Source organism: Aristolochia californica, unplaced genomic scaffold (genome assembly GCF_029961685.1).
Source record: "Aristolochia californica isolate CCGP_79_NKW_82.1479 unplaced genomic scaffold, dmAriCali1.0.hap1 SCAF_3, whole genome shotgun sequence".
Taxonomy (NCBI): domain Eukaryota; kingdom Viridiplantae; phylum Streptophyta; class Magnoliopsida; order Piperales; family Aristolochiaceae; genus Aristolochia; species Aristolochia californica.
Window position 1 is genome coordinate 836,946 of NW_027181992.1, and position 24,026 is coordinate 860,971.

At 38.6% G+C, this 24,026-nt stretch overlaps 4 protein-coding genes across 6 annotated transcripts; 1 reads left to right on the top strand and 3 right to left on the bottom strand.

Annotated features, from left to right (window-relative positions):
* Nucleotides 1-491: 491 nt before the first annotated feature.
* Nucleotides 492-4,540, bottom strand: LOC137958727 (S-sulfo-L-cysteine synthase (O-acetyl-L-serine-dependent), chloroplastic). 2 transcript variants are annotated; one of them, XM_068805823.1, is made up of 10 exons: nucleotides 4,348-4,540; nucleotides 2,754-2,863; nucleotides 2,604-2,661; nucleotides 2,208-2,471; nucleotides 1,967-2,104; nucleotides 1,494-1,545; nucleotides 1,374-1,423; nucleotides 1,199-1,258; nucleotides 921-1,001; nucleotides 492-822 (listed from the first exon to the last, which is right to left on the bottom strand). In XM_068805823.1, the coding sequence occupies exons 2-10, from the start codon at nucleotides 2,843-2,845 to the stop codon at nucleotides 742-744; spliced, it is 876 nt and encodes a 291-aa protein (XP_068661924.1). In that variant the 5' UTR covers nucleotides 2,846-2,863; nucleotides 4,348-4,540; the 3' UTR covers nucleotides 492-741. The 2 variants fall into 2 exon arrangements, with proteins under 2 accessions (XP_068661924.1, XP_068661923.1); XM_068805822.1 differs by lacking the exon at nucleotides 1,199-1,258 and having other exon boundaries at nucleotides 4,348-4,427.
* Nucleotides 4,541-5,240: 700 nt separating this feature from the next.
* LOC137958885 (NADH--cytochrome b5 reductase 1) lies at nucleotides 5,241-9,023 on the bottom strand. Its single transcript, XM_068806080.1, has 9 exons — nucleotides 8,481-9,023; nucleotides 7,493-7,634; nucleotides 7,265-7,355; nucleotides 7,100-7,177; nucleotides 6,479-6,559; nucleotides 6,122-6,211; nucleotides 5,894-5,959; nucleotides 5,670-5,756; nucleotides 5,241-5,576 (listed from the first exon to the last, which is right to left on the bottom strand). Exons 1-9 carry the CDS (start codon nucleotides 8,584-8,586, stop codon nucleotides 5,484-5,486), a joined length of 834 nt encoding a protein of 277 aa, XP_068662181.1. The 5' UTR covers nucleotides 8,587-9,023; the 3' UTR covers nucleotides 5,241-5,483.
* A 2,962-nt stretch (nucleotides 9,024-11,985) lies between these two features.
* LOC137958517 (mini zinc finger protein 2-like) lies at nucleotides 11,986-12,390 on the bottom strand. The gene has a single exon (XM_068805574.1). The coding sequence runs from the start codon at nucleotides 12,388-12,390 to the stop codon at nucleotides 11,986-11,988; it is 405 nt and encodes a 134-aa protein (XP_068661675.1).
* A 6,604-nt stretch (nucleotides 12,391-18,994) lies between these two features.
* On the top strand, nucleotides 18,995-22,999 carry LOC137959254 (probable arabinosyltransferase ARAD1). 2 transcript variants are annotated; one of them, XM_068806638.1, is made up of 3 exons: nucleotides 18,995-19,136; nucleotides 19,842-20,788; nucleotides 22,175-22,999. In XM_068806638.1, the coding sequence occupies exons 2-3, from the start codon at nucleotides 19,859-19,861 to the stop codon at nucleotides 22,721-22,723; spliced, it is 1,479 nt and encodes a 492-aa protein (XP_068662739.1). In that variant the 5' UTR covers nucleotides 18,995-19,136; nucleotides 19,842-19,858; the 3' UTR covers nucleotides 22,724-22,999. The 2 variants fall into 2 exon arrangements, with proteins under 2 accessions (XP_068662739.1, XP_068662738.1); XM_068806637.1 differs by having other exon boundaries at nucleotides 18,995-20,788.
* The last annotated feature ends 1,027 nt before the right edge of the window (nucleotides 23,000-24,026 follow it).

Sequence of the window (24,026 nt, forward strand, 5' to 3'; positions counted from 1 at the left end):
TAAATTTATCGTCGTTAAATTTGTATTTAACATGCAAAAGATTTTGGCATAATTAAAAATGAATTTTTTGAGCTTAAAATGTAGAAAACCATAACCTCTACCTGGTATTTACATATCTTGGTTAAGAATAGAAAAAAATTGCCCACGTACTTGTATTTCTTTTTAAACAAAATAAACAATGAATATTCGTAAAGGAGACGTCCAAGGGGATGAGGAATAATGCTGCCCCGTTGTCTGGTCCATCTTTGCTTTAAAAGTGGTGTTATGGCCAGAGAAAAGTTTATCAAAAAAATTCAACAAGGCCAGCACCTCTTCCAAAGTAAGTTTCAAAAGCAATTTTTTTCTCAAACTGGAGACGAAAAGATTGCTAATTGCGTTGGACGAAGAACAATCCTTCAAAAATGAAAAGCTTCTTGGGTGTTCATCCAGTTTTCTCCAAGAGAACATCCACATGTAAGCCGTTTTCAAAGCAAGGAACCAAAGGCACCTCATTAAAATAAATAATAATAAATAGATAAGGTAAAGGGAAGTTGCCATCCTCAACTACCATCAAATGAAGTTAAATCCTACCTTAAAAAAATGAAGCTCTTGCACTCTTTTAAAAAAAATGCAAATAGCAGAGAATGTACATACAACAGGAATTTTTAAGATCTCTATTCCCCATTGCCTCTTCTTCAACAAGCAGAGCCCGTTTAGAGTCTGGTGAATACTTTATCCCCTAGGATGGTGTTCCTCATCTCATCACATTTTTTGAACTTCGTCGTGAATTGAACGAAAAAGAACTGTAGGAATATATCTCTCGCCAAAACTAGGAAAGATGACCTACAAATCCAAGACCCATTGCATACCACAAACAATCAATAGATAACCTACAAATCCACATGCATCAATTATCACAAAAAATCACATAATTTGCTTACCCCAACAAGCTTTCCTGCATTCTCAGGCCTTTTTGCTACGGCAATGGCGGCAGCAGCAGCACCACCTGATGAAATACCAACCTGCAGAAATATATACTTTTTTTAGAGCAATGCAGAGATATATACTTTTAATCTATATCAGCAAGAAATAGAGCGGTCTAGATAACCTATCTAAAATAGCTAACTAGAAGATAATAAGTGCCAATAAATGGAAGACTTCTATGGTATTCCCATCCGAAGTTTCACTTAGAGAGAGAGAGAGAACAGTCTCCACTTACGAGCAAACCTTCCTGCAATGCCAATTTCCTAGCCATTTCAACGGCTTCACTGTTTGTAATCTATGAGTACATGAAAAAAGAACATAAAACTCACTTAAGGAAAAAAGAAAGAGCAGCAGTCATTTTTCAACAGGACCTCTTATCCCCGGTTAAATAACTTATGTACGTTCCTCACCTTCATGACTTCATCAAGCAACTTGACATCCAAAATGCTTGGCACATAACCTGCAGTAAAGTCCTAAACACCGTCATCACAGAGGAGAGAGAGAAGAGATATAGAGAGAGAGAGAGTCACCTGGATTATCTCCAGAAATTATGCTAGTCTCAGCTGCTTCTACGCCAACTACCTAGGCAAAAGTAACTGGTGAAGATAGTAAACATAAAACTAGTAAATGGGAAAATGGAAAATATGCATAATATACTATAGAAGGCAAAGTTAAAAATATTAGAAGCTTTTCTGCAACTCAAAAAGCACAATTTTTTCAAACAGTTATTAGCCACTGACATAAAGACGGTTCTAATTTTCTGCAAATCTCTCATTCCATGCTTATGGTGAATGAAGAGGCTCTAACATGGTGCATCAATCTGGTTTATGCTTTTTGCTAGGTTGAAATGTTAAAGAGCTCCAAATGAAATAAAAATTAGTCTGACTTGGCTTATTCAGTCATTGACCTAGATGAATCAAGCTAAATGTCATCAAGGTCATTGTCCCAATTACAAATCCTTATATTGTTTCATGGATTGGTCAAAAAGAGGAGAGCTTCAAACCTTAATATCTTTGTTCATCATCTTCAGATATCGCCCAGTGCCAGTGATGGTCCCACCAGTCCCAATTGCCGCAACAAGTATGTCGATACTACCAACAGTATCCTCCCAAATTTCTGGGCCTGTAGTTTCAAAGTGAATCTGTAATTCATGCAAGGAAATTATGAATTAAATGAAAAGGAAGTCTTTAATGACAAAACATTATTAACAGAAAAGAGTAAGGTGTTCATTTGAGATTTGCAACCTTTGTGTTAGCCAGATTATCAAATTGTTGAAACATGTAAGCATCCGGGGTCCTTCTGACTATTTCTTCAGCTTTATCGACTGCACCTTTTATTCCTTTAGCTGGGTCAGTCAAAACAACTTCAGCTCCCAATGCACGTAGAAGAACCCGTCTCTCCACATTTATATATGCTGGCATTGTCAGTATAAGCTTGTATCTTTTCGCAGCAGCAACAAAAGCAATTCCCACTCCTGTATTCCCAGTAGTGGGTTCGACTAAAGTGCTCTGAATGAGTTCAGAGAAAAATACTAAAATTACTAATAATGGAAAAGATTAAATCTCCACTTGATGTATATGAACTTTAAGGAGAATATCATTATATTTTATTTCATTCATTGTGGCATAAAAAATGCTGACCTTTCCAGGAGTAATTGCTCCACTTTCTTCAGCCTCATATATCATACTGTATCCAATTCTACAGACATCCAACAATCAAATTGTAAAGGATACGGCTTACACAAAGCAAAACTAAAGCTGCATAAAAACACAATGAACATGAAAACCAACCTATCTTTAACACTTCGGCAAGGTTCCATAGATTCCAGCTTGGCAGCAACATTAGCCACACAACCTTCCACGACCTTGTTTAGATATATCATTGGTGTTTTTCCAATCAACTACAGTCCAAATAAAAGAGAAAAATAAGAAGTAGATTGAAGCCTTCCTGGTTCTAGTAGACTCACTATATCAAGCTAAAACTGTCTCAGGAAAAACAATGGGGACCCTATTGTGATTGAAGGAGTGTATTGTAGTGCCTCCATTTCAAAACTTCAAGGAATGGACATTAGAGAAGCAAGAACATAAAATTGTCTAACTTGACAGTAGGTCAGTTGCTACAAGTGCTAGTTTTTTTTTTTTTATCTATCTTCTGCTTCCTCAAAGACTATTGGCTTTTAGTGATACTGCTGTAATATTATGTCAACTAACTTTGTTAGCTAAGCAACTTATAATATTGAATAAACTTTGTTTGGAGGATTCTTTCCCTTAAGTAGTCGGGTCATCAATTTCAGACCTGTACCAGCATTTTTCACTGGGAGGATTTCCATCACGGCTTAAATTCATCTTGCAAGAGGGAATGCAGTTTCAACTCCAAGATAATCTAGGAAATAGGGATAAGTAGATTGTCGCAAGTCAATCAAGCATTCTAACAAGTCCACTGTGTTTCAACTTCTTGTACAAGGAAGACTTCCTTCTTCTCATTAAAAGCATTTCCACAGAGAGAATCTTCCTTAACCTCTGAAATTCATCCTCTGAGTGGGAAGACACTCTAACTCCAAAATAAGATGGGGATCTAAGGATCAGTAGATTGTGGCTAGTCAGGTGCTACAACATTCAGCAGTTTGCTTGCTTGCTTTCAGCTTCTTGTCTAAAGATGACTTCCTTCTGACACAAAGTAGATATATAGTTCCTTCTATCCATCAAAAGAAACACTATTGGGAGCATCTTCCTTTCAACGCAAGCATAAACTAAATATTCCTTACCCCTAAATTGCCAAGAGTCCTTGATCCCCCATTATGGAGGCCCTACGTTGAAGAAAGGAGAGAAGATTTCTAAAGCAAGTTTCAAACAGTTATGCTAACACAGAAAGCATCCACAAATGCAAAAGTGAAACATATTCGCCAACAGATTAAAATAATTCATGCAGAATTCGTGTTAATAGCATGTACATAATCAGATCTTTCATTATCCATGATCCAAGAAATCCTAGCACCAAGAAAACAACGTCGAGGCAACTTCCAATTAGACAAATTATCTGCTGATACTCGTTTATATTTCATTGACGTACATATATTTATCTGAAAATGTTCTTCCTAGTCCGCTTAAAAGCAAAAGGACCCATCGTAGGTGGATGAATTGCGGCCAATCTTTTGGAACTCATCAACTACTGTCTAAAAATAAACAAATGTAACTTCATATGGGGATACATAAGCTAAATTAGTGTTATACGAAAGAAAAACAGTAAACCATCATAGTGAAAAACAGTCATTTTGGCAAACATAACCGCAGTAGGAAACTAAATCATCAAAATGCGCTCGACAACCCTTCAGCCAGAAAGGTGGAAAAGTGGAATATTTAATAAAATAAGAATCAAATGACCGACCTGGGTGACGTCCTCGGCAATGTTGACGGTCTCTACCTCTTCCCTGGTCTGGAAGGCGATGGCTTTTACAGAAATTGAGAAACGTGTCAAACTAGAAGTACCACGTATAGCGAGACGGTTTGGATGTTTGCAAGAAAGGAAGCGAGAGTTGAGAGATGGAGAGGAAAAAGAGACGGGAAGAAGAAGAGAGACCGCCATTGCAGAGGTTTATTGAAGGTTTTAGCTGAGGATGCGAGCTATATTATCCGTTTAGCCTGTATAGTGACAGGGGCAATGTATATTTACCTAATTGCCCCACTGCAGTAAAACATTCAACTATTTCAGTATGTATCTTCAGATACGGTCTCAAAAGTGGTGGAACAGAAACTTGAGACAACTGAGACAAGGGTGACTTCTCTCCTGTAAACCATCTAGCTTAAAAAATATTTTGAACAGCATGAAAAAGAATTTGTGCAAAAAAACAGAAATTTTACCACTCTTCTCTTACCCAACAAGGTTTTTCCCTTTAGAGAAGAAGAACAGTTGAAACAATTTTCTGCAAAACCAAGCATTAATTCCTATTAACCTATTAGCCCTACAGCAAGTTTGGGTTTTATTGCAGTATTACTCCATTGACCGCTCAACCGCTTTTAAACTACATGTCTTCCTGGGTATTCTGGGTTTTCTTTGGCTAGCTACCGTTCAAAAATTTGATGCGGTGCGTTCTGCTGGTAAGATTCCATTCTTCGACTCTGGATTAGGTTCCTTTTTTTGGTTGAAGAAACCTGTTTTAGAAGATTTTACTATCCTTCATTAACGAAGTGATTTTCATACTTCAGGCCTTTCATTTTAGAATTTGTATTTTTAACTCGTATTCAAGATATTCATTACCAAATTCAAGTCGGCACAACAACTTCAGGTGATTTTACTCGATCGGATCCAGATTAGAATTACTTCTATTCTCAGTTCTCACCTGTTTTATTGTTTATGAGCTGCAAACTACAAATTTGTAACGAGTAACAGCATCGGTTCCTTAGAAGCCTGTCTTGGACCTCTCTTGAAAGCCAGGATAAATTATTACAACACGGAAACAAAACTAAAGCATTTTTAAGGTCCAAAGCCTGTGCAGGCGGTGAAATTTTTGGGGAAAAAAATGCTTAAAACTGAAACTGCATCTCCTTTGTGTAGCCAAGTTCATCAAGATGTCCTTGCATAGCCTTGTTCATGGGTGGAGGTCCACACCTCAGAATCTGCCAAAGCAGAATTAAAAGTTCAGCGCGAGTTGGGAGAAAATGGAACAATCAAGGGGAGATTTTGTTTGTTATTATGTCGCTCAAATTAACCTGGATGTCTGCAGCTGGAGGAGGGCAGTGAGCTTGAATCATTTCCTTTGAGACAAAACCAACTCCACCGTTCCATTCTTCAGGAGGCTGCCGAATATCCAAACAGTCAGTGGTAGAATGATTAAAACTCATTGAGTACCAAATTGAAGTTCCTAAAGAAAAAATGATATTATTAAATGCAAGTTGCCACTGACTACTAAAATTTTGGAAGAAAAGCAGAAAACCTGATTTAAAACATAGTAGACTTTGAAGCGATCAGGGTAATTGCTTGCTAAGCTGTCCAGCTCCTCCTGCAGAAACCCAGCTTGAGCAGTTGGCGATGACCCAATAAAATGAATAAATAAATAAAAAGATGCACCTGGGTCTTGTCTTACAGGTTCTTCAATATCGTTCTAGCTTGTTTTAGTCTAGGCCCTAGGAAATAAAATAAAATACATAAAAAACAACCCTACCTTCAGAAGAATATCTTCATATGTGACATTGGCATAGATGAGATACACCTTGGTCTTGTCTTGTGAATTCTCCAATATTGCTCTGGCGACCTGTAGCATGGACAAGGATAGAAATGGTAAAGTGTACGTCTTCTGAAATCTTCATGGGAGCGTGAATAACATTCTAATTATCATTCTAATTATCATTCTGATAAAAAAAAAAAGTGAAAGCAAATTAAAAGGGAACACAAGGAGAAAATAGATTTTTTTTTTATGAAAAGAAGAAGAAAATAGATTGATAACTACAACTTGAACATGACAGATAAAGCTTAGAAATCAGTTGAAAAATGGATATTTCAGGTCATCAGAGCAACTTACTTGGAACATGGGAGTAATACCAGATCCTCCAGCTAGCATCCCAAATGCCCTAACTTGGCCTACTTGATATTTGAAGCGACCCTGAAAGCGCATAATTAAACAGTACAAAAAATAAAATGCAATTTTCCAGTTACTATAGTCACTCCTTGTAAATTGCTTACACAGGCTAGCAACAGACTGCATCCCAACATGTTTTATTTCAACTATTGAAATTATTCATTATTGTTAGCATCTCATTCATCTCACTTAGTACTTAATTTCTTCCAGAAGTCCTGTTTCATTTCAAACAAACACCTCTAGAGTGGGAATACTAAAGTTGGCATTTCCTGGATCCATTAAAGTTCTCACCAGAATCACTTGCAAGTCTTTCTTCACCAAAAGAATGATCAACCAAATATAAAGAATGGCTGAAATAGAGGACCAGGACACCCCCTGTGTTGTATAAAGCTGATAATTTTGTTGCTAATTGACAATTCATTTCATGTAGATGCACATTTTCCCAGTATGTACATCAACATCTTGAATCAAAAGAATATCCAATAAAAATGATTTTTTTTAGAATCTCAAGCAATTTAATACAAATTATAAAGTATAAAAGGCTTAAGTAGGATGAGTGTGTACCTTAGGTCCCTTAACAGATAAATAGTCACCAACTTTCATCTCCCTGAAATGGTGGGACATTCTTCCTTGTGGGTACATCTGCAATAGAAAATTCGTAGCAAAGTTTGATGTCAGATCAATGGCATTGCCTCTTTGAAATTCTGTACAATGACTTGATGATTTTACCTTTATCACAAGTTCAAAGTATCCAACATCAGAATCCAAAGTAGTTGGTGTGTAAGGCTTAATAACTTCCTCACCGGTGCTATCCTTTCCCCTGTACAAAGAGATTTTAAGCACTTCAACAATGCCGTGATTATCGCTTCAAAAAACTATTATACAAGAAATTCCAAGCACAATATCAAATTTAAAATTGTTTTTTTCTGAGAAATAGAAGATGGTCAAAAACCAAACCTGCAACTCATGTGCTGCCCAATAGGAAGACCCAAAACTGATGTTGGAGAAGGAAGAGCAAACCGAAATTTGGCCACATTATGGCTAATCTGAGTTCGCGTCACAAGTTTGAAATCTTTGAAGTTGTCAGGATCCAAGGAACCTACATAAGTACAGTAAACATCATCTGCCCTGACCTCTAATTGTCATATAACTCATCTAACAATTGCTTTGACCCATTCTGTAAACTAAACTGCCAAAAATACAGTCTACTAACCTTCATTTCTTTAGTGTAAGGGGGAAAAAAATGTAAAAGGAGAAAACCGAACTAAGAATGAACAAGAAACAGATGAATTGGATACTGACAATATCCCGGTCACTGAGACACTCAAACCACAAGAGGAGAATAAATTGAAAACAAACAGAAATCAACTGCCAATCATCTAAAATTATTACGTTTATTGCATATTGCTAAAGTCAACTTTGTCAACCGTTTTCCTCGGCCTGTAAATACTTGCACGCTCTAACTATACAGGCTGCTTCACCAATCTTCCACATTTTAATGCTAAACAAACAGAAACCAACTGCCAATCGTCTAAGATTATTACGTTTCTTGCATACTGCTGCTAAAGTCAACTTTGTGGACCGTTTTCCTCAGCCTGTAAATGCTTGCACGCTCTAACTATACAGGCTGCTTCACCAATCTTCCACATTTTAATGCTAAAATTTTTAGAATTAGTAGTAGAAGAAGTTTCACTGATAAAGCCCATCCCTCTCAACGTCTAAAATGTCCACAAACCTGTAAAAAATAAAGACTTCTTCGATGATCTATAATTTAAAAATGGATTTTTTTACTCAAAAACTACTAGAAATAAAAAATAATAATAATAATAACTACTCAAATAAAGCAAAAGCGTAGATTAATCTTAGACTAAAATTCCAACAAAATCCACCGATGAAAACAACAAAATGATCCCATTAAGCAACAAGGGTGTGAGAACTGCCATACCTTTAGGCTTTTTACTCAGATAGAAGTACGCAGCGCCGGCGCCAATAGCGACGACGGCAACGGCTATACTAACTACCTCAATTCTGTGCGTTTGTAGGATGTCCATGGCAGAATCCCGCCTAACCGATTTACTTCAAAACAAAGGGGGGGAAAAAGACACACTGTGAACAGGGGCGCAGATGTAAAGAAAATAAAGGATCGAAGCCCCGTTTCCTCCAACTGGAATGCCGAGGCTCGAGAGCTCCAAGATGGTAGTTGGGAATAGCGCCACGAAGAGAGGAAAGACGGTATAAAGGGGAGCTGGGAATTGCGCCACCAAGAGTGGAAAGAAAGTATCCCTCGACCTACCGTCTTCGTTCCAACCTAAATCTCCAAAGAAGCAGCCAATACGAATTCCCACGGAAGACAGATTAACCTGCGGAGATGTCCACCAAAATTGGGAAAAGAAGCTTCCTTTTTAAGAATTTTACAACCTCACCCTCCGCGAGAGAGCAAGACAGAGGTGGTTCTCAAACTTCAAATACAGCGCCTGTATGATGATGGAGACAACATACAATATTTTTGAAGCATTCCCATGTAAGAGAAAGGTAATTTAGACGAAGAGGCTAAGTGCATTCCAGTAAATTCAGTCAAGCAGTTTGGCAGGACTGGCGAGAATCCAGATACCTTTCTTCGCCCGTGGGTTGGGACTTGAAGAAGAGGAACCTCCAGCACGTGGTTTGGCAGCTGACATAAATGTAGAGAAAATGTCATCTTGAAAAAGGAACCAAAGGCAGCCAATCGGCCTCTTTCTTCACGTAAACGATAACGCGAGGACTCCGTGGCCCAGGAACACAGATGAGACGGCGTAGGGACTTCGCGGGTCTTTCTTAAGAGTAGAATTCAGAAATTTCGTGTAAATTACACTTAGAAAGTAGGTCTTTTTTATGCAAGTTTAATGGTTAATTAAAAATAATTTGTTTTTAACCAAAGCAAGTTTCTTGATGGTTGAAGCCGGAGAGTTCAAAAGAATCCTTTTTTTAATTCTTGTTGGAGTGGTTGATCCAACAAATCTAATCACTTGATCGCCCATGAATGAAACTAAGCTTAGCTAAACGATTGGTTCGATACTGCTTCTTTCTGCTTAGATAAAACCATCTGGTAATTCATTTTCTCCTTGCCTGCTTTCTTTTATTTTCAAGTAGCTTTCCTCAACTTATAATCGCGTTCCAGAGAGTGCTCCAAAACAAACTCCTAGTTTCAGAACAACAAAAAATCATCAATGAGACTGGGCATGGAAGACGAATTACTAATTTTCAAGTACAAGAGATTCTAACTATCTTCAAGGGTTGGTCTGACCCCAGCTTGCATCTTCCTTGATGAAAATCTCTAGAATTTGGTCCAACTTTGATGGACTAATTTGTTGGATGAAGAAATGAATGGAATGGTCCATTTGCTGCTGCTCTCAGGCCATGGCCTGATCATGTTCATCGATGGTCCACACCCGGCAAGAGTTGAGAGCTCAGTCTCATGACACAAAAGGTACCCTGTCATTGTATCAGTGGGGAATTTCCTTCTCCATAACCATAGAATCTTCTTCAAGTCTCTTTCTCCCAACTAATTATCCACATGAATGTTGGATATCTAAAATATTGCCCAAACCTTTCTTCTTTTGGTAGCAAAATTGTTTGAAGCCTTTTATCTCTCTACCTCTCTTTTTTGTTACAGACAAATTAAGAGAAGCTGAAGGACTCGGCATCTCAGTGATTATGAACTTGTTCTTTGTTAAAGAAAAAGCAAAATGAGGACACAGATTGGTTGATTTTCTTTTCTTTTTCTTTTTTTCTCTCTCTCTCTTTTGATAACCCTCCGTCGGCCATTGCTTCCGTACTAAGTATCTCTCTTGAATGACCCGACCTTTATGGAGACCATGTGCTACAGAATTCAAGCCTCATAAAACAAATGATATTCACTTTAACAGAAATCGCCATTGGAAAAACTCGGAAGGCCTCACATGAGCAATTAAACGGCCAGAAAGCCGACGTGACTTAACTGTTTCCATCTCCTTTCCTCCCCCCGCCAACGTCACCGGTTCTTCCCTTCAAACCCCTCAACAGCTAAGAAGCTTGAGGATAGTTAAACTGTAAAAGAACTACTGATCAAATTCGGTGAAGAGTCTGAAAGCAAGTGGTTGAGGCAGAAGGTGACCACACCAAATCACATCAAATATCTTTTTTTCTTTTTTTCTGTTAGTGGAGGAGAAAAGATAAGAGAAGAAGAAAGCAAGAGAAGGAAATAGCTAGGGTGGCCCTTGAATCATCTAACCATGGAAGCAGTGATTGTAATGAATTAGCTACTGTCTGCAATGTCCGAGTTATGAACTAGCTCAAATCTCAAGAGATTAAAATCTATTTGGAAGAACTGCTCAAACCTTGCCACAGATGACTACTTAGAGAGGCATAAGAGTTGTTTTTTTTTTTGCACATTAGCCCTAGACAATCCACTGAATCAAATTAGATCATAACTGTTAACTAACCTTCATATTACACACCATGACTGAGATACCAGCATATATGTGTAGAGGATATTAAAAGTAAAGAGAAGAAATGATAATTTGTGTTTATAGTTTCAATGTCTGAAAACATTATCTTAACCTAACTACACATCATGACTGAGATACCATTTTCATCCAAGATTTAACAACACTCGCGAAGAGTTTTTGAGTTAAAAGGAAAAAGAAGAGCACAGTCTCGACCGCCCAAGTATGGTGAGAGATGATCTCTTCTCTTTAACTTCTTCAATGAGTATTATTCCTTGTTAAAAGCTCACGGCGTGACCAGATAATGGAGGAAAAGATTTCTACTTCAGTAGCTTGTCTTTTTTAAATGGAGGGCTTGCCACTATCCAAAACATAGTAATCTGACTAGAGCCTTTCATCAACCAGCTATAGCAGATGCTAATGAACATCATCTTATCCAAAACATTTGAAAAAATGAGGAAAGAAAATTTTTAAGTATACTATTTCCAGCCAAAGATCATTCCAGACAGATTAGATCTGTGTACAAGTCATTCCTAACTCGGCGGAGGAATCTTAATTCTCAACCACAATAGACAGCGAAAACCCACTTGATAGAAAAGGAAAAAAGAAAAGAAAAGGAAAGATATCTAATATCGGAGACAATTCAAAGGAAATCAATATGTTACAGAGGCAATATTTTCAAACCCTTAGTTCTCCTACTTGAACAGCTTCAGACTTTCAGTCCCTTGTTTCATTTCAATCGACTCGGACACCCTGTATAGACACGCAGATGGTAGCAAAGCATAAAACGAAGAAGAACAAAAGTAGACAGGACTCATTAGGAGAAGAAAAAAGACTTTAAAAAAAAAAAAAAAACCATTGGTGAGATGCTTGGGTAAATCTATCCATCAAACATCCAGTCTGCAATCAATCGAAGGCAAGAGAGGGAAGGAAGCTAGAGGAAGACGGTCAAACAAATACGCAGTTGATCAGCTACCATGAATTACGTCATGACCGACTGGTCGAAATAGACGAACAGTCGCAGATTGAGTCAATCTCCACCTCCCTCTTATGAAAGTTCCTGTGGCAACTGCAAGCAGCACACTGGAGGGCAGCACTGGTGCCTTCCTCCCCGGAGGCCATGAATTCTCTGCATCCATCAACCGCGTAGCCACCGATGTTGGCGGCGTGGTTCTTCCTGCACTCTCTGTATCTCACCCCTCTCTCCTTCTTCCCCACCGATCCATTAGCGACTTTCTTGGGGTCTTCGTGGGGCCTCATATTGGTGTTCCCACCGTGATCGCTGTCCGGGGCTTTCCCTCCTTGCTGCTGCTCTTCCGCTCCAGAGCTCGAATTGTTCTTCGACCTTCTGTTGAACTGGGAAGAGAGATGGATGGAAGACGAAGATGGCATCGATGAGAAACAAATCCAAATACCAACTAACCCTCTCGTTTCTTCTCCTCCAAGGGTAGATTTATACAAGCAGAATTTATTTATTTTTTAAAAAAGGCCGGGTTTAAATGTTTCTTTTTCCATCTCCTTACCTTTTTCTTCACGTCAGGTTATTAACATGGTAAAAAAAAAGCCGTCACCGTTTACGTGATATTCTCTATTATCTATTCTCAATTTCCACGTTCACACGTTCACAGTGAATCATATCTCGGGTCCCGATGCTCACGATCTCGTTACGTAAAGCAGACTGGTAGAGGTAGGGTCCCCTTTTTCATCGCAACCGTTTAAAATATGATCGGGGGACGGAGCTGGACAAGGAATACACCACACGTTGATCTATAAATACTGAGGCTACATATATTTAAATGAAATCAGTGGATGTCCACGTAAGTGATGAGGCCCACCCAAGATTGCAATAAAAAAACTAAAACCAAAATACTAAATTAAATATGGCCGACAAGCGACCATGTAATGGGCCTCCTAAATCATGACTCATGTGTCTCCTCCGATCGCATTGAAGCTCATCAATTTCTGTGTGGGACCTTTTCCGTTAAAGAGAGAATGCCAACCGTAGATTTTCCGGGCCCCACGTCCACCACCAATGTGCTGGCGGCTGGAATTGTGTAGTTAGATTGTAAAGTGCCGTGGAGAGATTACAGTTTCAACTTCTCGGCGCGATATGATGATATGTTTTGTTCAGTAAAAATAAACCTCTCTCTCTCTCTCTCTCTCTCTCCTTGCATGGATTTTCTTCTTCCATGGAATCGAATCAACGTAGGAATGGATTCCGTGAAAGAGCACTGGGGCCCACAGGGAAGATGCTTACCGCCCGTTGATTATTAAAATATAAAAATAAAAAATGATGGCTTGCTTTTGACTTGGTCGGAAGCGGGTACTCGGATCCTTTCATTTCAGTTTCCGGTACGCCGAAAGTGGAAACACCCATAAAATTAAATCATATTCCTCTTTTATTCTCAATTACCTTTTATACCCCGCTTCATTAATAAATTCACACGTTTACCTCGTGGCGCTATTGGCGGGTGCGACAATTAACCAGCCCAAACACATAAATATTGAAAATGGTTGGTTTACAAGTAAATAATTAATTAACACGACCTCACTCGTTAGGTGGCCCCGAAGAACAACGGTTTGTAAAAAACAGTCGTTATATTGAGGATGGTGAGGGGCATGCAACAACAAGTGGTTAACCTAACGCAACAAACAAGTGTGAGAATAACTGTAGTGTGACTAATGATCTAACCTCACTGCCTTCATCATTTAAATAATTATTTCTTTATTTATTTTAATTTTTTTACTTAAAAATACAAAATTTTCTCCATTTTTTATTTCTTTATCATAAATCATTAGAAATTAAAATTTAAAAATTATTTTTTATTGAATAAATATTACCTTTAACAAAGAGTAAAAAACAAAAAAGCATGATCCATGATTTCATATGTCAAATGATTAATTCCATGATCTTATGCCATCTTTTATAGGGCATAAAATTTTCCAAGTATCAAAGGATCCACTTAGAGGTTCCAGGGCATGTCAGTTCCCATCAACAGTGGTGGAGATCATGCCAAATGTCACGTGTACAGTGGGCCCAGACGGATAATCATATTGGGAGCCTCAAATCAGTTGGTTTAGCCCTCAAGCATGACCATCAAAGGGACAATTTTTTGGGGAAAAAAACACGTACTAGTTCATGTAATGATTGACCATCAAAGGCCAATTTCAAAAGTCCCCCCTTTCAAATCCCAACCTACCAAGAGCAAAAGACGGAAAAAAATAAAAAAATGGTGGGCCCCTGTCCCTGGTGTGTGCACTGCCCTTCCCCACCTCGTCCCCACTTTCAAAGCTCGACAAGATGGCCACAGTTTCCCCAACTTTCCTCGCGCTCTTATCGGATTCTGCGAAGAAAATTATAATATATGGATAATAACGTGATTAAAATATTTTTATTTGTTATAATAAATAATAGCAGAGAAAGAAGAAAAATTGGCCATTGTGGGTGAACCCATGTGGATCAAGAGAATTCAAAACGTGATTAGATATCTCTTTTGACTTTAAAGACAAGTGTAAAGGTAAAAAGAAGGCAAACGATCTGTTAATAGGGAATCCTTGTTTTGTTCTTTCTTTTCTTCAGTTTTTTTCAATCAAGGAAGGAGGTGACCCTTGAAACATGACAGAGAGGTGTTAGGATTGAGTCATTTCCAGATTATAATTTTTGAGAGAGATCTTCAACAGCTTACAGATCAGATCTCTTTGGTCCTAAAACCAACTGAGTTAGAAGGAGAGAGAGTAACCCAGAGGTGGTGGTTAAGGGGTGGAATTTCTGTGCATAGGAAGGACCCAAAAGGGTGATTAAGGTAATGGAAGCCTTTTGGTTTCGTTAAGGTGATAAAGGAGGAGGCTTTCCTGCAGAAGACATGAGTTGATGTGGTGGTGGCCAATGTCTAAGGAAGTGGATGATTCGTGCTGCTCAACAACCCTACCCTACCCAGTGGTATTTTAATTCAGTGTTTGGAATATGGCTTTAGGAAGGGTGCAAGGAAAAGCATCTTGCTGGCTGGAAATCCGAGCTCTACCCATTGAAAATTCTAGGTGTCAGTTGCAATGTTTCAGGAGCATTACCGGAGCACCGAGGCCATCTATGGAGAGTCTGCACTAAATATTCTCAAAGTTTGCCCGTTTATGGGTTCTTAGTTGACCATCTTTCAGTGCATTTTAATATCGGGCTGAAATTTAACCGAGTACTGAGTAGAGAGAGGTGCTCTCAAGATGCATGGATTACTTCGTACTAATTTACATAAAAAAAGACAGACTAGGAGACGAAGCATCACTGCTAAAAGTAGATTCTGAACTGTTTACTTTCTCTCTCTTCTTAACATTTATACCTTTTAATTAAACTGATATGGTTGATGAGAATGAAAAGGAATAAATGTGGGAATGGAAAAGAAGAGAATATTTTTTAGCCAATAGGGGAGGGTGGTAACTGGAGTAAACAGATGCTTAGGGGAGGAAAGACCTGTGATTCCTCGAGTTTGCTCTTCTGGGCATGTAGTCTGACCACAAAGAATAAAAATGCTTTTTTGAACCTGACTCTTCCTTTTGTCTCTCATCTGGGTTTTCATAGTCTCCCTTTTCTACTCATTTGAGGTTTTAAATGAAGAATTTGTAATAGATTTGACAGTATCTAACCATGGAAATCTTATTTAAAAGGTTAAACTCATAATTTAATTAACTGTCATTAACTTGCAAATATATTCAAGTGACAAGGCGACTAGAGTGACTTGGTCTACATGGAATATCTCATCATCAAGAAGGCTGAAGACTACTTCATGAATAGTACCAAAGTAGCATTCATCTGATTTAAAACCACGGAAGAATTATTTCGATTCTCTTTATCTTTCCAACAGTGGAAGAAATCATCAACAGTTTTGGATTAATTATCTCAAGGATTTGATTGACAATATCAGCTCAACTGATTAATAGTAAAACATCTTCATGTTCTATTAGAAAAATCCAAACACTAACATGCCTCATTACTGACTTAAAGACTTAATAATAGTCATTGTAGTGACAACTGACAAGTCATGTTTAACAACTAATATCTGGTGGGTCCTTCTCCTTCAACCTCTCAAGCTTAATATTATCCACAATGGTTCAAAATCAAATAAAATACATGTTCTTTTAACTCCAACTCCAAAATAGTTGGGATAAGGCTTTAAAGGCTATGAGAGTACTCTTTATTTTGACTAAACATCCTCTTAAGAAGGAGTCTATGAGTCAACTTAGGCAATCAACCACCACTGTAAAGGCGGAATTGATGGAGTCTTTAGTATCATTATTAGAGGCTTTCTTGCCTTAAACACCTGCAATTATTAAAAGAAGCACTAAGCAGAAGAATGGAGAAGATGAATTATCTGCTAGCCGAAGTGATGAAAGGTGGCATGAATAAGAGCACCTGTACCAACCGAGGATTGATTTGATGACAAGGAAAAAAAAACAAAGGCCATCTACTGATAAAAGGGACGGCAAGCTTTATCATATGGACCTAAAAGTTGATAGTGAAATTATGTTCAACGACCACGCTGGTGATTGTCATCTGATTTCGTTCTATTAGGGACTGGAGATGACAGGGAAAATCTAATCAAACCCTTTTTTGTCTTCAAGCCACGTTCCATGTCTTTACTGCTTTAAAGTTTTAATCCTCTTCTCTCCCGCGGAAAAAAGAAAAAGTGGGATGATTTCAGTACTCCTCCCCTTGTGCAAATTTCTGGGTACTTTACCTCGCTTTCATGGGTACAAGTACAGGGATGGCCCAGTGAAGAATGACGGCAAAATCAGCTGCCGAGTACGAGAGGGGGCCTTTGCTCGTTATTCTTTGTGCGACGCATAATGTCATCTTCTTCGGTTTTCATCGAGTCATCAGCTGAGCTAAGCTTCCACAAGTGCTTCTTTGATCAACTGTGCTGGGTTGGACTCGTGGATTAGAACAATCAACCCAAATCCCACTAGGGCAAAAGGCCGTGTGGGAACCCAAACCTTCTTCCTCTTCCACAAGCTGACCACAGCGGAGTTTCGTAGCGCTTCGGTGGGATTTACATTAGGTTCGGAATTCACTTTCACTGTTACAGTTGTTACTGTTTGATTGCTAAATTTGTATCTGTACGATTATTTTAAACAGATAGTGAAACAGGAGAATACTTGCTGGCAAAGCGACAGAAGAAGAAATCTCGATAACGCTCCGAAAGACAATAGACGAAGATCAGGTGGTGATACTGTTTCAGAATGAAAGAACAGAGCATGTTTATACGCTACACAAAGAGGCAAATGGGCCTCGACCAAGAGGCAAGGGCAGCTATTGTCGTTAATTACAATGTCACAAATCTTTAGATCCAGACAACAGCCGAACAGGAAATCTTTCATGAATTGAATCCATTTGACAAGTGAAGGATATGAACGCAAGAAACCCATTAAGGAATGCTGGACTTCCATTCATTACAACAGCCTGTCGACTTCTGCAGTTCTGTTTTGGTGCCTAGTAAGAACTGAGAAGGCAACCACAAATGGAGGGCCTGTCTTCACGTGCGTCGAGCGGAGCTCCGGTACAAGAAACCGTACATGGCTCAACTGTATGAACAGGACAGAGACGAAGGAGCGTCATGGACTGTAATTAATAGGGCAGAATGAAGGAGCCTCATGAACTCTTTAAGGAACAGGGGTAGAGATTAAGGCTTAAGGGCACTTGGGCCGCTTCTTTTGGTCTACCATTTCTTGTAGCAAGGGCAAACTTGCTTGTTACCGTAGAAGCCCGGGGGAACGCAGAGACACTTCCGGCAGCATTTTTGGTAGAAGAACATGCAAGGCTCGTGGTACTGTGTCTTGGAGCACCTTCTGCTACACTCGCCTGGGCACTCTACAAACTCCACAAGCACCCACAAGTTAAATCCCCATCAAACCTCTCAACTCCCATGCACCATTTTACACTATGCATGAATCTTAGCAGAATGCCCGGAGCAGAAAACTAGGGAAAAATGGAAACCTTGAAACTCTGCTTCGCATGCTTGTCATTCTCCAGTACCAACGAGAACTACACCCATTTTACCAACTATAATCAACAAAATGGACAATGCATTCGACAGAAGCAAAAAAGACAACAGAAGGGAAGCAGATGAAGAAAAGGAAAAAGAAAGAAGGCGCTTTCCGTTATAATCAGCAATCATAAGGAGAGAAAAGAATAAAACAGATATATTGGAGTTGTTCAAGCCGGCGTGAGGAACACACCTCGCAATCAGCCGTGGAAACCAAGTTAAGCATTAGAAAACCCAGTACCAGGACCTTGGCCATGCCTTCCCCCCACCAAGAGAAGCCTGAATTGCTGGTAATTAAGGCCCTGGCAGACTTAAATATCCTGAGAACCGCAGTGTTTGAGCGATCATTTTTCGACATTTGGTGATCTTCGACAAATGGACTTAAATTTAAACAGAGACAAACAGAAAGAGAGCGGCAGTATTGTACTGCATTCTGCCCACTGAGCAATTCACATTGCACGAATTCACCGTCTGCTCGGATCTCTGTTATTACGAGCTTGTTTTGATCGTCCAGGACTGTAGTCAACGTCTGCCACTGGGACATGAATTATTTTGATGAGTCTTAAAGAAGATCCTTTAATCATTGTGCACACTCACAACCGTTCATCTGACCAGCAATCAACGGCGTTCGGCTATGGGATATATAGGCTCAAATGGGTCAGATACCACAACTTTCAAAATGTCTAAGAACTTTTGGACCCATATTTACTGAAACTTTTATACGTGAAGTAATATGCTGTAAATAAAAAAAATTGAGAATAATTTTATTTTTTACGAAAATAATTAACTATTTTAATTTAAAATTTTAAAAATACTATTAATATTATTAAATAAATGTTATTAAATCCGACCGGGACATTTATTAAATTTCAGAAAACTACCTGTAGTTGAAGCAAGCTGTTTGTGCGACCGTCGGCAAGCCACAGCTCTCAGCTCTCGGCAAAACAAAAAAGGCGCATTAAAATAGGAAAAGAGCGCTGGAGGGAGAACGAGAGCTTAAAGCCCGCTTCCACAGAGCGCCCCGATTGCCGCGGTGATCGAAAATCCCAGCCCCCTCGCAGAAAGAACTTTCGATCCGTAATGCATTCTTCCGAGAAGGCCTCGACGGTAGGAGGCATCGTCATTGCAGATGTGCCCATGATTATCTTGTTGTTGATTCAACTACTGTTCTAGTTCTTTGTCATTTTTTCTTTCTTACCTTTTTGAGTTGGATTTTGTCAACGGGATTCCAGCATTTTCTCTTTTCGCTTCGTGGGTAGATTGTTTCAGGTCTTTGACGCTCGCTCACTTTCTCCGTTCCCCGTTCTCTACGCATTCTGGTTTCCTCTAGTTCTTTTTGTCATTTTTGGCAAAGCTGTTTTGTTCCGTTTTATTGAATTTTAGAAGTTGAGCTGTAGAGCGTTAAGGAATTTTCATTTTTTAAGATATTTTTAACCCTTTTTGGGATAAAAATGGGATTTGGTGACTGTTTTGGCTGATTGCTATGTATCATCTATTAGCAACTCTCGATCGTCTTAGCCAATCCGATGAAAGTTACTTCGTTCTGGAATAATTTTTTTTTCTTACTGACTAAAAAAATTGATTCTTGGGCAAAATTTATATTGCGAGAGCAGCTTTGAGTCATGTTTGCCCGGCGTTCTAATGCAACACTCATAAAATTGATGTTCTTGAGTTAAAATGGATAATTTTTGCTGTTCTTGTCATTCGTGTTTGTTTTCATTTATTCTTTGTGGCAGTTGAGATGTCATTACCGGACTTTTGGTCACCTAACATCCGCTTGCTTAGACTCTTTCCTATTGTATCAATTTTCAGCAACTATTTGGGTTGATATGTCAATCTTCGAGAGAACCTCACATCCCCTTGGACCTGTGTCCAGAAACTTTCTCTTCTGTTTAGTCACGATCACGATGTTCGTTGTCTCCTCTTTCTTCTTCTGCTTACATACCACCGTGCGGCCCAACTTCATTGATCACAACTTTTTACCTAGCTCGAAGCTAAATGCCGTCAGTGATAGATGGGGTGCTCCATTGCGTGATGAAAGCAAATTTGAGCAATCAATTGTAACTCTTTCCCCTCCTACGAGTCAACAGAGCAGGTCTGAAGTGCAGAATACTCAAAAATGCAACCCAGATACGGCTCTTCTAAAGGTTTACATGTATGACTTGCCCCCACAGTTCCATTTTGGACTTCTGCAGTGGGAAGACAAGGAGCAGAAAATATGGCCTAATATTCGTGGCAAATTGCCAGACTACCCTGGTGCGCTCAATCTCCAGCATAGCATAGAGTACTGGCTAACTTTGGATCTTTTATCATCAAGACTCCCTGATCGAAGTAGCCCTTGCACTGCTCTTAAAGTGGACAATTCCAGTGAGGCTGATGTGGTATTTGTGCCCTTCTTTTCATCTTTATGCTACAATAGGTTTGCTAAGGCAGCTCCCCATAAGAAGAGCCAAAACAAGTTACTGCAAGAAAAGTTAGTGGAGTATTTGATGGAACAAGAGGAATGGAAGAGAACAGGTGGACGGGATCATATAGTTTTGGCCCATCATCCTAATAGCATGCTGGATGCACGAATGTCTCTTTGGCCTGCCATTTTCATCCTTGCAGATTTTGGTAGGTATCCACCAAACATAGCCAATGTGGAAAAGGATGTAATTGCACCATACAAGCATATGATCAGAACCTTCGTAAATGACTCAGCTGGTTTTGATAGCCGTCCAACTTTGCTGTATTTCCAAGGAGCCATTTACCGGAAAGATGTAAGCACAGATATAAATTTGACTTCTTTACTGACTTCAATTTTAGTTGGTGGTTTTGTTTTGCGTCATGTTACATTCAAATGAGTTGATTTTGTTTTTCTTTTTAATCATTTTAACAGCAAAGTTATTCTTGTCTATCACTTACCACTGCATGTAATTTTTAAAAGTATTAGCTATTTATGACTTTTAAGAGCAGCAAACTATGTACTGAATCAGTAAATGTAAAATTGGAAATGTGGTCTCTTTCATTTCTTTCTTTTTACACCATTGGCTTACATCTTAGACCACTTTGGCAAAGGAGTAGTCAGTAATTCTGCTCATGGATTCCTCAACATTTTTCAAGAGTGTTCTTCATGATGCTTTTCCTGGAACTTCGTTTTGTTTAAAGCAGGCTTGTCATTTCCTGCATTGTATGAATGATGATTTCTAAGTGCAAGATGGTGTGATAAAACCAAGATGATGATGAGACAAAATATCAACTTTCACTTTCATTGAGCTGAGACTTAAAGTGGGGTCTACATTTAATTTGGATCGATGCTCTTTGAGTTCCTCCTCTTATCATGCTTTTTCCTAACTTGCATGTTTCATACATTCTTAGCTCTCTTAATCACTATAGAAGCCTTACTTCATAAGGTTGGTGTTGGGTTTTTCTCACTTGGTCATGACAGAACTAGGGATCCCAATTTGAGTGCTAGTAACTGTTTCAAATTAGAATGTCTCTCTTTTGCAAAGTGGTCAGTGAGACTGTTCATACACAAGTGATATGTGAGACGTTGGGTGTGATAAGGGATTCTCTTCCTTTTTCTTTATAGAGAGGTTGAAGGACTCTCTTTTTTGTTCTTTTCAGAGTAGTTAGAGGGGCACTCTTTATCTGATTTGATTCCCTCTTATAAATTTCATGTTCTTGCCCATATACACTTAGAATAGAAATTGCCTTAATGGCTGCTTGTGGCAATTGTTATCAGCTTGTTCTTCTAATGATGGGGCACCACTTTAAGTGGCCTTTATTCCACAAACCCTGTTGAGGGGCTTGTGAATAGATACGAGGTTTTTTCATGGGAGCAGAGTCATCAAATTGGACCTTTCACAAGGAGCTTGATCAGTTAGGTTCTTTCTCGGAGGCCCTGCTTGAACATGACCAATTAACAAGTAGTGATTGAGCGACCTTTTTGGTGGATACAGAAGGAGGATCCTCTGGTTCTTGCTAATGTTTAAAAGATGCATAATCCGTACTAGTTTATTTTTTCCTGTTTTGACAAGTGATGCTCATAGATGATATTTGAATTAAACCATCACTTGTGTGGAGCATCTACTTACCTTTTAAAGTAATTTTAATAAATCAACTTGCTTTTTTGCCTTAAAACACTGAATCTCATCTACTTCCAGGGTGGTGTTGTTCGGCAAGAGCTTTTCTACCTCCTCAAAGATGAAAAGGATGTGCATTTCTCCTTTGGAAGTGTTCGTCAAAATGGTGTTAGTGAAGCGAGTCATGGGATGCATGGCTCAAAGTTTTGCCTCAATATTGCTGGAGATACACCTTCGTCTAATCGGCTATTTGATGCTATCGTCAGCCACTGTGTTCCAGTCATAATTAGTGATGATATTGAACTTCCCTTTGAAGATGTTCTTGATTACTCTGAGTTCTGCATCTTCGTTCGCACATCAGATGCTGTCAAAGAAGGGTTCCTCACTAAATTGATTAGGAGTATTGGAAAAGAAGAGTGGACACGTATGTGGGAAAAATTGAAAGAGATTGAACACTACTTTGAATTTCAGTATCCCTCACAAGAGGACGATGCAGTTCAGATGATTTGGAAAGCAGTAGCCCGCAAGGTACCAATGGTTAAATTAAGGGTACACCAGATGAGGCGATATGCTCGGTATGGCATGGTGGAGGAGATGAATCCAAGGCTCTTGTCTGTAAAATTTTCTTGACGTGTAGCTCAAAATTTGAGCTTTGGACTGAATGTTGTATGTGGAGGAACAAAGGAAGGAATTGCACTGCTCGAAGATAGTTGTAAAATTTAAGCTCGATTCTTTCTGCAGTTTCTAGCTTTTGCTAAGAGACTAGCAATGTACATTTTGCAGGCTTAGAGGGTGAGGCAGACTCTGTATTCTCCACAGGGATTTTGTTGTTTAAACTGTAAACAAAAAGCCGTTTCATGAGAAACCCATTAGGTTTGGTTGTCTTCTTGATTTGCAGGGTTGCAACGGCTATTCTATTATTTCTTCTTCATCCATTTTTCATTATTTTCCACTCACCTTTTATTTACGCCATTTGCTTGTAAGAAATTCCCCTTTTATAAGATGTGAATAGGATCTACTGGTCCATGAACCTAGGGGTAGCATCGAGCCGAGCTGAGCCCAAACCTGTTTATGTTCGAGCCGAGCTTAATTTAAATATTTCGAACTCGAGCTCGAGCCAACTTCAGCCTCGAGCCTAAAATTGTTATCGAGCTCGAGCTCAATAATTTTAATTGAGCTTGAGCTTCAATATTCATTTAAAACTTTTTAAAAAATACATGTTTCGAGTTTAAGCTCGAATATATATTTATTTTTTTTAAAAAAAATACATGTCAAATAAATTGTATATAAAATTATGCATACATTTTACATAAAATTGGGCATGACCTCTACATAAAATTGGGCATGACTTCTACTTAAAATTGGGCATAAGTGTGACATCGAATCCAGCTGAGTTCGAACCTTCCTATGTTCGAGCCGAGTTTGATTTAAATATTTCGAACTCGAGCTTGAGTCGATCCTAGTCTCGAGCCTAAAATTGTAATTGAGCTTGAGCCTAATAATTGTAACCGAGTTCGAGCTCGAGCTCTTGCCGAGTTCGAGTTTAACCTACATTTAATACTCTACGTAAAATATATATCAAATAAATTATATATAAAATTATGTATACATTTTAAAAAAAGAATGATAGGGGAGGTTTGGGATTAAATCTCCGTAATGGATTAGAACGTACCAATATTATTTTTTTTTACCCCAAATATTGTCTAGCTTATTTTCTAATTTTTGAATCTGGCCATAAATTTACTATGACCTCCTTAGTACTCATGGTTGAAAATTTATATTCTAAGAAAAACTAGAAATATTTTTTCTAGGATAATTATTTCCAAAAAAAAATTAAATAAAATCCTATTATTATTAGTGACTTACTAGAAAATTACAAGAAATATTTTAAAATTTTCCTAGGAAAGTTAAATGGACATCTTATTGCCTCTTC